We start from the raw sequence: 13,861 nt of genomic DNA, 5'->3' as shown, positions 1-13,861 counted from the left end.
GAGTTAATCCTTTCTGTGAACATGCTGAATAATACATCCACTGATCACATCTTTTGATCAGGAAAGAGGAAGCTATAACATTGTTTTCTTTGAAGAGGCTTTGTCTTATGGTTGATTCTGAAAGAATGAGCAGGTTTTCCTTTAGGTTTGCTGTGAGAGTATTCAGAATGTTAGAGGCTTGTCTAAATATTATGGAGCCTGTTATCTGCTTGTGCTTTGCAATTGCTACCCACCCGATTGAAATGTGCGTAGGAAGGAGGAGGAAAGAGCCAAAAGAGGACTTGGAATATGTTTATAGATGAATGAGGAATTGCTGAAGGCACAGATAAGATGTCAGTCACTACATCTCATTGACTTTCTTTGGAATTTGGGCATATTCTGCACCAGAGCTCCTTTGAGTATCTCAGATTTGGAGCACAGTTGCTTATAGGATTTTGACGTTTTTTAGTTACTTAGTTTAACCTAAATTTAGTAAAAACAAAATCCATTTTCTGGTTTACTTAATGGCTCCTAAGTTCTGTGTTCTTTAATGTATTTCCAGTACAAGGGGGACACGTGATTTTTTAGGCGTGAAAATGCCAAAACATTTAGTTGCTCAGGTGGGTCATCAACAGAAAAGCCAATGGCTTCTGCTTTATTGCTAGCTTTTAAAAGTATTTTTCATGTTGCTTAGATAAAACATTTTGCTTAAGTAAAGCCTAGAGTTTATTTTGTGAGTGAATTTGTATCAGATATCTGAGCTTATCTAATAGTTCACTGTTGAGAAAAAATGGCACAAATTTTCAGTCCTTTCTGCAGCTGTCATCCTAGTTCTGCAGAGGCTAGCCTGGGTACCTGGTCAGGTTATAAGGTAGATCTTTCTTGGAAGCCAAGTACATGAAGGACAAGATGATAAGAAATAACAACATGAATTTACTGAGAGCAAATCATGCCTAACCAATTTGACTTTCTCCTGTGATGAGATGACGGGATCACTGGACAAGAGGAGAGTGTTGGATGCCATTTAACCTTTCTTTAGCAAGGCTTTATAGAATGGAATTCTGTAGTATTCTGATAGCCAAATTAGTGAGATACAGGCTGAGTGAACAACAAAGGGGTTGAAAACTGACTAGACTGTTGAGCCCAAAGGAATGTGATCAATAGTACAAAGCCTTACTAGGAACCAGTTATTAGTGACATCCCTGGGTACTAACATTGGGGTCAATACTGTTTAATTTCTTTAAGAATTTGAGTGATGGAATAGAGTGCACCCCAAGCAAGTTTGTGGAAGATAACAAATTGGAGGGAACAGTGGGGTGCAAGACAGCTGTTCAGGTGGGCCATGACAGGTTATAGAAATGACTTTACAGAAATCGTATGGAGTTCAACAAAAGTAAATGCATAATACTGTATCTGGGATGGAGTAACCCCGTGTGACAGTACAGACTGTCCACCACCTGGCTGGTAGGCAGCTTTGTAGGAAAGGCCTGGTGGACAGCATGTTGATCATGAGCTGTCATGATCATGAACAAGTGTGCTCTTGTAGCCAAGAAGACCAACTGCATCCTGAACTATATTAGCAAGAGTGTAGTCAGAAGTTCAAGTGTAGTGATCATTCCATTCTAGTCAGCGCTTGTGAGACTGTACCTGGAGTACGATGTCCAGTTTGGGCATTCCCAGTGAAAATGAGACATTGAGTTAATGGAGGGAGCTCAGCAAAGAGTCACCAAGTTGATGAAGAACTGGAGCGTATGACAAATGAGGAGATGCTGAGAGAGCCGGATCTGCTCAGCCTTAAGAGAGAAGGGTAAGAGAGGGCCAAACTTCTTAGAAGTACCCAGTGGGAGGATGAGAGGCAATAGATATAAGCTGGAAAACTGGAATTCCAATTCAATATAAGAAAAAAAAATCTTTACTATGAAGGTAAAGATAGTGGAACAGGTTGCCCGGAGAGGTTGTGAAATCTCTATTTTTTGAAAAAGTCAACCTGCTATAATTTGGCCTTATTTTGGTGGTTGAACTGTAGACATTTGGAAGTCTCTTCTGATCTAAATTATTCCATGATTATCTCAGCTAGCCTCAGAGCATTACTATGAATTTGTTCTGTACTATTTCATCTTCTCTTTCACAAAACATCACCTTGGGTTTTCTCAAGCAGGGAGAGTTAGAAAGGTCAACTCTGTGTGATGAATTCCTGAGGCATGTGATTCTTACCTCTTTAGTGTGCCTCAGCTTACGTGAACAGCTGTAGAACTTCTCTCAACTCCTATCTTTTCCTTCAAGGGCACTACTAAGCATTTTCTTCATTAGTCATAGCTCATTAATGTGTTTGGAAGGAAATGGGATAAGAAAATGTCAGATAATGAAAACGCAAGACTGAAAAATAAAACTAAACTGGTAAATCATCCAGTTACTTTTAAAATTTAGTTGTATCGATTTACTTTTTTTATCCCCCATTTTGCCATTTTAGGTGACTAGATAAATTTGTTGCTTATGTAGCTATTTGTGCCCCTGGTAACTTTATGCAGCTCTACGTTCTAGAATTTCTTATAGCAAAAAATTATGGTGAAATTCCACAACAAAATTAAGTCCGGGGCTATTTGATAATGGTAGTGACATTCTAGGCTACCAGCATGAATCTGTTATGTATACAGTTTCTTCAGGATCCCTCTTCTTACACCATGGTTCTTCCTACTTCTAGTGATTTTGTATGACTCTTCTTTTGTGTCAATAAGATCTGAGACCAAGCTGGAAAGCCAGAAATTCTTGTGTAAAAGTTAACACCAACTCATTCACTCTGGTCTGGAGCTAGCCTCTTAACCTAAGTAGCAGTTTGCTTTTCAATTAATCTTTTCATTGGGTTTTCTTCCTCTCAGTCCCTGTAAGTCTGTGAAACACTTGTATAGCTTTTCTCTTAGCGTGGTGAAGTATTTAGTCTGGAGCTTCATGGACAAAACATAAATATATAAAACATATACATTATGTTAGTAAGGACCTTCTACTCTTGAGTCTATAATTGCAAAATTGTCAGTCTTTTTCTGTAAATATCTGGTTCCGACATGGTGAAGCAGATTTTAATCTAGATGGCCTCAAGTGCTGTGTTCTTAACCTGAGTAAAGCACTTTGATTAATGCTCTTGCAGAGCTCGAGGCTTAGGACTACGTCCTTTTCCTCAATGCACTTCTAAAGATAAGAGGAAAATAAATTTTGGTTGACTAAATGTTGGTTACTTTTGTTTTATATAGAAAACAGTCCACAGTCAGAATGCTGTGTGGATCAGAAGGCCATGGAAGGGGAAAAAAATGAAAGCAGAACAAAGAAATCTGAAGAACCTGAAAAGCCAGAAGAAAAGAGTGACAACCAGGGGGAGGACGGTAAAAACAAACAATGTAAACACAAACGAGAAAAAGAACCCGGCGAGCAGGGGATGCGTAAGACAGATGTCCAGGACAAAGATGAAATGAATAGTAAGGAGAGAGAGCAATCTGAGTATTTCTCAGATACCATACTTACAGTACTTCATAACAAAGTAAATATAGGAATGATTGCAGTTATTAAAGAGGTTAGCATGCAACTGCCAGAGCTAAGTTTAGGAGAGGCACTGATTCTCCCACCTACCCTCCTACTGATTTGTCTACATTCAAGATCACTCAGAATATTTTAGATACCACCCATAAAAGAGATGCCTTTCAGGAGAGCTCTGTAATTTGGGGGGGGGGGGGGGGGGGCGGGGGGGGGGTTTGGTTTTGTTTTGTTTTGTTCTTTATGGTGGAAATGCAGACTGTCCCTGTAACAAGTTAGTGTACTTGCTAAGGGAAACCTCTGAGTGATATACATTGACTTCCTAGGATTAAACAGAGCCATGACTTTAATATAAATACTTACGCTGAGAAGAATGCTGTTCTCTCCTGCCCCCCTTTCTTTGCCTGTCTTCAGTGTGTTTTGCATCTGTGGGGATAGGTTGGTTTCAAAGGGATTTATCTGATGTGCTGTGTGTCTGTCTGTAGCCTCTTCTGATGCTGACATTAGCCACCACCTAAGAATTCCTGAATGACCTGTCTTGTTTTCAAGTGCCAGTGTCCTCTTTTGTGGGAAGCCAGAGGAGTTTTCTGCATGTGGTGCTCAGAGGAATGATGTGGATTCTGTAGCAAAAGTAACTGCTATAGACAGCTCTCTTGAGAAGCTGGAGATAAAAGTGGGGTCATCAGAGCACCTCACGTAGGCACTGAAAGCATGCATTCAGGGTGAATAGAAACAGGACAGGACTTCAAAAGAAACAAGACAGGCAGAGGGCAAAGGTTACTTCAGCCAATCTTCTCTTAGTACTGCCTTATCTTTGTGGTGCTGTATTCATCAGCTCCCAGGTTCCAGCTGTTACATGCCCAGAGAGGAAGGGCTTTGCCTGTCACTGCACAAAGAAGCCTTCCTTCCTTTTCAGCCAGCCATGGAGAAACTGGGAAGTGGGTAGAGAAGTCAAGAGTAGAGCTGGTATAGTTGAATGATACTTTCTAAAATGGCTTTGTGTTAGCAGTGGTGCTTCATGTAAGAGTGGTGGGATAGGAAATGGTTCTAATAGCTTAACTCTACTGCAGTCCAGCATTAGCACCAGTTCACAGAGCAGGGCAGACACAGCATAAAGCCTAACTGCTTGGTATGCTTTAAGCAGAGCTTTCACCTAAGGCCCCATTCACATCCCCTATAAATGCTGCCACCTCTAAAGAAAGACCTAATGGTCCAAAATTTCATTGTGGGAATAAGATCAGGATAGAGGAATGGCCCACCCCAATAAAGGGAGCTCACCCCCCCACCAGTGCTTCTCAGGTGATGCTAAGCAGATACTGGGGGAGATCATCAGAGCATTTGTCAGCATTTGTCTCAGAAATTGTCTCAGAAAACACAACATTTATCTCAGAAATTGTCAATGAGACTTGCAGGCAAATAAGAACTGAGCTAATGATACATATAAAAAATGGGATGGTACCTCAATTGCCCGTATATGCAGAACTATCTAGCCTTCATCTCAACTTCTGAGAATACAGGGAAGTTTGTATTTGCCCCAGTAAGGCAAAAGCCTAGATTCCTTAAAAAAAAAAAAAAAGTTTGTTATGAGCATCATTTTATTTCAAATAAAGCTCTCCCATCCAGATGAGTTATTTCAGCTGCTCTGTAGTATATGCAGCTCTCTCATGTACAACATATTTGGGACTTTTTCCCAAGCATTGTGTGTAATGACAGAGTCTTAAAAGTCACTGATGGAGGTGGGGCTGGTTTCACCCAGATGGCATTGGCTGCTCTCCACACGGGCCTGATGGGTAGTGAATGATTTAAGTGAACTGCAATTGCAAAACAAGCCTCCTTACAAAGCCTTAAGTATTCTGTGTAAACAAAAGTGGACAGGGTCTTTAGTTTAAATTTCTCAACTCCCATAATTCACATTGCCCAAGGGCTTAATTTACTTCAAAGGAAGTTTGTTTTGTCTAGAAGCTGATGCAATAAAAATTCCTGATGGTGCTGTTTACAATAATGCATTTTTAATCCTGAGAGAAAGCCATCCCATGTAGTGTTCCTGTTAGGTAATGCCTAAGTTTTGAGCTGGCCTCAGCAAGGGGGTAAATTTCACCTACCAGGATTAAAGGCGAATGTTGTTTTTTTAAAGCGTCATGGTAAAAGAATGCACAGCTGGGCAGATGATTTGAATGGCAGATTTCAGCCTGGTTGGAAAGGCGACATGCTGCTTGTTTAATGTAATCTCAGCCTATCTAAGTATCTACAGACAACAGTGCTAAATAATCTTCAAGCTACACAGTAAAAACAGAAAGCATGTTCAGCTCCACCTGATCTAGTGAGCTACATCTCCACAGACCATTAAAATTCTGGGCTCTCTTTCTTCTGCCATTCATAGCTGGGTGAATCTAAACAAATTGCACTGCAGTTAGGAACCTTGCTTCAGTTAACTACTGGTGTGACTGGAGAATCTCGCCCTGGCATGTTTTACTGGGTATGTGCACTTACTGATGTGTCATCATCAAAGTTGGGATCAACACATATTCTTATATTCTTTTCTCATTCTTAATTTCTTGCCTTTCAAGTAAATACCTTCTGTGAACCTGAGCCAACAGGATTGATTCCAGGAGTATGTGTTCAGAACCTGGTGAAGATTTTTGCGAACAGGCCCAAGCCAGCAGTAGATGGGATGAATATTACTTTTTATGAGGGCCAGATCACAGCGTTTCTTGGTCACAATGGAGCAGGAAAGACAACCACCATGTAAGTCTGTATTTTAAAGAAGCAAATCCAGAGCAGTGTTCTGTTGAGTCCTGAGGAGCAGCCTTCTCATTTCACTCTTCCCTTGTTTCTCTGCCACCCTTGTGGCTAGATTGACACAACATCAAGCTTGTCCCAGACAGGGAAATGCTGCCCCTAAGCAAAGAGAAGATACGCTGGTCTAGCTAAAGCTTTGAGAGTGAGGCAATGGTGACACGCTAGTGGAAATACAGAAAGGAGGAAGCAGTTCTCTCCTCTAACACCCCAACATTAATTTCCTATTGCCAACTCCCAATAGGTGAGGAGTAAGAAACATCTAGCTGAAAGAGATGAAGATTGGAAAACTACTACAGTCTGCATATTCTTGGTTTCTCTGTCTAAGTGGCTTTGTCAGACGTGCTTTTGGCCTGTGTGCAAAGGATGTAAATTCAGACGCTCTTTAGACAAAATGGTTATGTATATTAAAGATCTATACCCAGATTAAAATGTTGCTTTAGTTCTAGAACCCTAAAGTCACAGGAAGATGGACTTCAAGTATGTTTAATCTTCTTCATACAGGACTTTATTTATCATAATAGGATTAATTGGTGAACAAAACACTTAATGAGTCTGTGAAGAGTTCACCAAATGTTGAAAGAACTGAAGCGTTTCATTACAATGTTCCCCAGCAGAACAGTTTAGGTTTTTAATTCAAAAAGACTTTTATTTCAAAAGCACTTTAAATTGCCTTTGAAAATTTTAATTGTTCCATGAAAAATGTTTGACCCCAAACAAAATGATTGTAATCTGCTGAAATGTTGTGTAAATGTATTTTTTTAATGCTTGACGGTTGGACAAGATGATCTTAGAGGTCTTTTCCAACCTTGATGATTCTATGATTCTGCTGATTAAAAACAAAAATTTCTACTGCTTTGAAATTTTCAGAACTGAGAAATCCATTATCCTATCCATTTGCAACCCAATGCTCTGCCCCCCTTCCATTTTACAGAAAATAAAGGTTAGGTATGAGCCAGTCAGCATGGCTAGAGACCTTAAAGCACTATTGGTCCTACTGAGCTTCATTTTAGACCAGTTTGTACACAGGAGTAGCGTAACACACTTAACAAACTCCTCTGAAACAGCGTAGCTGACAGAAACAGTTTTCTGTTTGCAGGCCAAAACCATACAGGCAGGTTTATCAGAAGTTTTAAACATTAGCAGAGCCACAAGATTCTCACTGCAGTGTGCAAGAATATGCGTATGTATGCTTTTCATTAGGATTGTTTCATCGAGGCCATAGTAAGAAGTCATCATGCTCCATCTAGTGGAATCATGTAAGGTGTGTTCCTAATCTGGCACAGAAAGATGGGTGAGTGGGAATTCCCTCATTTTATTTTCATAGGTCAATACTGACAGGCCTCTTCCCACCCACCTCTGGAACTGTGCTGATTGGTGGCCTGGATATTCAAACTCACACGGACTCCATTCGGCAACGATTAGGCATGTGCCCTCAGTACAACATCCTATTCAATCAGTAAGTATTGTTCCATACTAGCTTTAAGAACAAGCATGCATTCTTGTCCCATCCCCAAAGCCTGTGTTGTTTCTCTTGCTCTGCTCTCAGTGTACCTCTGTATCGCAGAGGTACTTCTCCAACTCTTAACACTCCTATAATATAGCTGTTGTATGTCCTCAGTAGATTTCTCTGGCATCATTTATCTGGGAACAAACAAGTTTCCAAGGAAGATGACAGTGTTCTTTGTATTGGCATTTTATGTTGTAGTGTGGGTTGGCAGGAGTTCAGCCTGGGATTTCATGCACTATAATGTAAGCCACTTTTTTTTTTCCTAAAGCAGAAAAATCTGATCTGACACTGCAGTAGCAGGATATTTTTATGCCCATTGTGCCCTACCACTTGACAGTTGACTACCTTCTCAGATGATTTCCAGATTTACTGCCATCAGTTGGTAGTCATACCAACAGTAGTCTTTCTTCCTCGATGCTGTTGCCACATCAGTACCTGTTTTATTCCCGTAAACAGGTAGCTTGATGTCTGTTATGCCTGTTCCTTTAGTAGCAGTTTCTGATTTGAAAAGGCAAAGGAAGATCCTGTGACAGCTGAGTGAAGTGTGTTGATACCAAACAATATCTGTGGTCCAAGTTTAGGGTAAAGTAGGCCCTCTTCTTTCAGCAAGATAAACCTAAAGCAAATTTATTGTTGTTTGGAAAAATTGTGCTAATTCATTTAAATTGCCTTGATGCCTTTCTGTCTGATTTCACAGCCTTACTGTAGCAGAACACATATTGTTTTATTCCCAACTGAAAGGGAGATCCAGGGATGAAGCTGAACAAGAGCTGGAAACGATGCTAGAAGACATGGGCCTCACCCATAAAAGGAATGAAGAGGCTCAGAATTTGTCAGGTGCCCACGAGATTGTTCTAAGAGTTGTTTTTTTTTCTGCTGCCTTTTCTTCATCTGTGGGTAAAGAACTCAAGTATTTTTTTAGTTCCATTGTCTGAGGCTGTATTTTGCCAAATCACTCTGCACTAGGGAGGTCTTTACTCTTAAAAAGATTGCTTAATGGGACTGCACAAAAAACTGGCAAAATCTGTCCCTGAAGCTTGTGCTTCTTATAAATGTGACAAATTCAAATATACTTAAAAGTTGCTGGTTTAAAACGAATATATAAAAATATATCCATCAGCGTAACAACAAAAAAGTCTACATAATTTCAAGGCAAATTAAATATTATACCACCATGCTGGTCCCCTGTTTGTGTCAGTACTCTAGAATACTGCATTATTTGGTAGGGGCAACTTCTTTAATTCTAAAGGTTAAAAAATGCATGCAGTGTATTTGAACATATTTCAATTTCAGGTTCAAAAGCTGAATTGAATACAGAGTCAGGAGTTCTTACACTTTTGTCTTGATTGCAGCTGTAAAAGTTGGCCGATTTCACACAAAAATATGAAAAATCTCAGATCTTCATGCTTTTTCTTTAGGTCAGAACCGGAAAATGTAGCACAGAAATGAAAAATTCTAAAATAAGTAAATGAATTATATATATGTATATATATATATATATAATAATTAATGAGTTGTTTTGAACTTCAGAAGAAATATGTGACTATGGATCCAACATTGCAGAAATTTGTTTGAGGATGGGTTTTGTTTTACTTGTATCAGTTTGTCTCTCTCTACCCTGAAAAACTGTGTTAATTACATCCCTACCACATGCATGATTCATCTCAGACTCCTGGGTGTCTCCATCTTCTGGTAGGTGGAATGCAAAGAAAACTCTCTGTTGCCATTGCTTTTGTTGGTGAAGCAAAAGTGGTAGTTTTGGATGAGCCCACTTCTGGAGTTGATCCATATTCCAGGCGATCTATCTGGGATCTTCTGCTGAAGTATCGCTCAGGTAACAGGTTTGAGGGTTTAAACTGTGGGGTTTTTTTTGTTTGTTTTTGTTTTTTTTTTAAGCCTGCAATAGATATAACATGTGCCTGCTGTGTAAACTGTTTTATCATAGAATGGTTTGGTTTGGAAGGGACGTTAAAGACCATCTAATTCCAACCCCCCTGCCATGGGCAGGGATGCCTCCCACCAGACCAGCTTGCTCAAAGCCCCATCCAACCTGGCCTTAAACACTTCCAGGGATGGGGCATCCACAGCTTCTCTGGGAAACCTGTTCCAGTGCTTCACCACCCTCATAGTAAAGAATTTCTTCCTGAGATCCAATCTAAATCTACCCTTTTTTTGGTTTAAAGCCATTCCCCCTTGTCCTATCACTATACTCCCTGATAAAGAGTCCCTCCCCAGCTTTACTGTAGGCCCCCTTTAGATACTGGAAAGTTTGCATGCTAGGGATATATGCAAACAAGATTCTTTGAGCAGACGATTATGGATGCAGCAAACTGAGTGCTGGCCCTGGTGCAGAGAAAACCCTGCATTAATTGCCAAAAACTATGTGCTGTTTTGAGTTCCTGAGAGAGGTCGTCCCTTAAATGTTCTTTCTTTTTCCTTCTAGGCAGAACCATCATCCTCTCAACCCATCACATGGATGAGGCAGACATTCTTGGAGATAGGATAGCTATCATATCCCACGGAAAACTCTTCTGCTCAGGCTCCCCTGTATTCCTTAAGAACTGCTTTGGATCTGGCTTCTATCTCACTCTTGTTCGCAAGATGAAAAACACCAGAATTGTAAGGAATGCAGTAAGTATGTGCTTCCCTCCTCATGTAATCTGAACAATACATATGCGTGCCAAGGTAGAAAGCAATCAAGCGCTGCTTGAGGCTTTGTACAAAACTGACTTCAAAATGGAGAAAACAATGACAGAATTTGATAACACTTCATGAAATTACATGGCTGCATGAGGATCTCTGTAAAAATCTCTGATTTTATAAATATATATTCAGCAGGACAAGTGAAAATAGTAATTTGACATGAAGTCTTCAGTGGTCTATAATTCACTTTCCTCAGTTATGTCTATCAAAACCTTTACCTGTCAAGTTGCCTTTGTGCGTATACCAATCTTTCTGATGCCTCCTTTGCAGTATACTTGTAAACATGGTGCTCTCTAGTACCTAGCTCAAATGCCAGATGAGTCTAAATTTAATCCATAGCTAAAGCAGCATTCCACAGCTTGAGAAGTATGGTTCTGGATTGTTTCTACTGTAGGAAGCACTTTCAGCCTTAGTACCAACGTGATCTGTATACTTATGGCCACTGCTGATCGCATTTCCCCAGGTATTTGCATGTAATTTAGAACTGACAAATATGGTTTGTGTAGGAGAATTTGTGTTGTCTGTTTTACTTAATCCAGTCCTCAGATGACCTTCAGTGCAATATGTTCCAGATGCTTCAGATATGATGTATTTTTCACTGACTCAAAGTGTTCAAAGGCTGACAGCCTTTATGTACTGTTTTGCATGTATCTGAAGCACTTTCATCTTTGTATCTGTTGCTTGTCCGTGCCAGTCATTTTGTAGCTGTGGATCTCAGTGCTCCTGCTCCTGCTCCAGCTGTGCACGCAGGGACAAAGAAGGAACTCAAGTGCAGGAACTGGATGGTAAGAAGTGGAATGGTTCAGCATTCCAGCATGTGGCTATGTCTCCTGTTGTACTGCAGTCTCACCTTACAGATCACTGCTGCTGAGGTCCACTTTTCCAGCACTTGTCTAACTGCATTGGATTGTAAAATGAATAAAGTTTCTTCACACTTCTGTATACCATTGCCCCTGTTTGATATATGTGTGGTCTCAGTGTGCTTTGGAAGTCTACTGTGAATTTTCAACAACTCTGCACCAAAATGTACAATTTGGTAATGAAAACTGAAGCACATGTAGAGCAAAGGAAACTGGTTTTCTCAGAACAAGTTATTTTGGCTTTCTATGTCAAAGAAGAAATTAAGTAGATATTCCTGAAGATTTTATTGTGCTTTATTAACAGACCTGAAATAGTTTCCTGCTACCTTGTTCCAGAAGCGTAATTAGTAACATGGCCCAGTCTATTACAGGTTAACTGAGATATCTTTAAGTTGCGTAATAGAACAGTCCCCTTTCGTATAGTACAAACAACAGCTTTTGAAATCATGCTTAGCATGGTGAAATATTCATTCTTGGAACACCGTTTTGACTTTTCACAGGAGATCTGAATGAGCTAGCAGAAGTAATTCATCATCATGTCCCAGAAGCAAAATTAATTGAAAGCATTGGTCAAGAACTTATTTACCTGTTGCCCAGTAAGCACTTTAAACAGCGATCTTATGCCAGTCTCTTCAGAGAACTGGAGGAAACATTGGATGACCTGGGACTTAGCAGTTTTGGAGTTTCAGACACTCCACTTGAAGAGGTAATGACGAAATATTTGCTGGTCCTACCATCAGTCCCCAAAATGTTTTCTGAGACTGTTCCTTCTCTTAAGCATGTAACCTTACTAATTCCTACATCTCCCTTGAAACCCAGTCACATTTGGTGTGGCACACTCAGAAAATCATTGGAATGGGCATAGAGAAAGGCCTCAAATCTGACTGTGTGTTAGCCTTGTGGAGCATGACTCATTAGCCAGAAATCTCTCTCTCTGTATCTAAGTTGGATCATCTCTTTATTTTCTGAGATATTTCATAAGAGACCTCAGACTGTGTAGTAAACAAGAGTACTGAAAAGGTATCGAAATCTTTTTCTGTTGCATTAAAGGATAGTATATAGTGTTTCTGAGGTCAGGTTAATGTTCTATTCTTTACCGGATGTGCTTGTCTCTGACAGGTTTTCCTAAAGGTCACAGCAGAAGCTAGCCCTGAAATGCAAAAAGCAGGTATAAATCCATGAATCGGTATTTGATAAACTTTTCTTGGGACAGTTCTATATTCTGAATGCCAAGTAAAGAAGAGCCTCAGAATTTTTGGTCTATGTATGGTATTCTCATCAAAATACATTTTAGTCAGTAAATACCTGATTTTAGTGCCTGACATGATATCTGAGAAACCAGATGAAGTCAGCAGAAATACTTTTATTTTGATTGGATCAGGTCCATAACTGTGTAAATAAAGATGTAGTGTCCATCCCCCAGATGTCAGTGGTTTTTATAAGAAGTATTGTGTTGCCTAGAAGTCCATAAACTATCTACATGATTAACTAGTTCATCCTGCTGAGTAAGTGTATAATCTATGTGATGCTACTGGATACAGCCACACTGTAACAATTATAATTAAAGCAATCTGGTGATATGATACATACTTTTGATCAAATTTTGAGCTCAGTAAAATATTTGTGCTGTCTTCAGGTATGGAGAATAAAGTGTCTTCTCTGCCCCTCTTCATCAGGGTAATTCCTATTATTAATTGCAATTTTTAACCTAGGAGACAATCAAGCAAATGGTTCTACTTGTGGCAAAATTTCTACTGAGAACAAAACAGCTGAACAAACCCCACTGGAAACCAATGACACTTCTCAACTGCCAGTAGGCATAGCAGGAGATCAAAATGAAGGCAAAGGGTCCCGGCAGTATAAAGGTTTTCAGCTTGTATGTCAGCAGATCAAAGCACTGTTCATCAAACGGTTCCACCATGCCTCCCGCAGCCACAAGGACTTCCTAGCCCAGGTATTGACTCACTGTTGGTGTCCTTGACTCTTTCCCATAATGTTCTCAACACTGTCTTTCCTGGTAATGTCTCCATGCAAAGCAACAGAGGTGCTGCAGATAGGGAACAGGTCCCTCGCTTTTCTAATCTATGGTTCCAGCTGTTCTGTCTCTCTTTCTGCCTGTAATCTGTCATTCTCACCAAATTCAGGATTCAATCACTACTAGCCCAGCATTTTCTTTTTAACACAGTACAGTTCTGTGACAACCAGTCTTAACTGGCATTAGAAGTTAAATAGTTGATGGTTGGGAGCTAAACCAGATCTCTGTTCTCCTACTGTCCCTCCTTCATTTATGTATGTTACAAGCTGCGTACAGTGTCACTCTGCAGCATATGTCTTAGTGTGGTGTTTTCATGTCCCCTGCAGATTGTTCTCCCTGCTAGTTTTGTGTTGCTGTCTTTAATGCTTACAGTCATTATTCCTCCATTTGGAGAATATCCTGCCTTAACCTTACACCCTTGGATCTATGGACAACAGTTTACTTTCTTCAGGTAAG

At 40.0% G+C, this 13,861-nt stretch overlaps 1 protein-coding gene across 10 annotated transcripts in view; it reads left to right on the top strand.

The window, feature by feature from the left end:
- ABCA4 (ATP binding cassette subfamily A member 4) overlaps positions 1-13,861 on the top strand; it is an 81,595-nt gene that overhangs the window by 46,391 nt on the left and 21,343 nt on the right. For 9 of the 10 annotated variants that reach the window (XM_067001599.1, XM_067001598.1, XM_013186636.3 and 6 more), the window contains 11 exons: positions 3,225-3,446; positions 6,069-6,246; positions 7,625-7,756; positions 8,505-8,644; positions 9,504-9,641; positions 10,251-10,438; positions 11,205-11,295; positions 11,871-12,076; positions 12,490-12,538; positions 13,083-13,324; positions 13,732-13,856. In XM_067001599.1, the coding sequence (XP_066857700.1) occupies positions 3,225-3,446; positions 6,069-6,246; positions 7,625-7,756; positions 8,505-8,644; positions 9,504-9,641; positions 10,251-10,438; positions 11,205-11,295; positions 11,871-12,076; positions 12,490-12,538; positions 13,083-13,324; positions 13,732-13,856 (1,711 nt within the window). The remainder of the gene's footprint in view (positions 1-3,224; positions 3,447-6,068; positions 6,247-7,624; positions 7,757-8,504; positions 8,645-9,503; positions 9,642-10,250; positions 10,439-11,204; positions 11,296-11,870; positions 12,077-12,489; positions 12,539-13,082; positions 13,325-13,731; positions 13,857-13,861) is intronic. The other variant, XM_067001600.1, reaches the window with a different exon arrangement.

Source organism: Anser cygnoides, chromosome 8 (genome assembly GCF_040182565.1).
Source record: "Anser cygnoides isolate HZ-2024a breed goose chromosome 8, Taihu_goose_T2T_genome, whole genome shotgun sequence".
NCBI classification, from domain to species: Eukaryota; Metazoa; Chordata; class Aves; order Anseriformes; family Anatidae; genus Anser; species Anser cygnoides.
The sequence above is the reverse complement of the archived record's forward strand: the minus strand, read 5'-3'. Positions and strand labels throughout refer to the sequence as shown.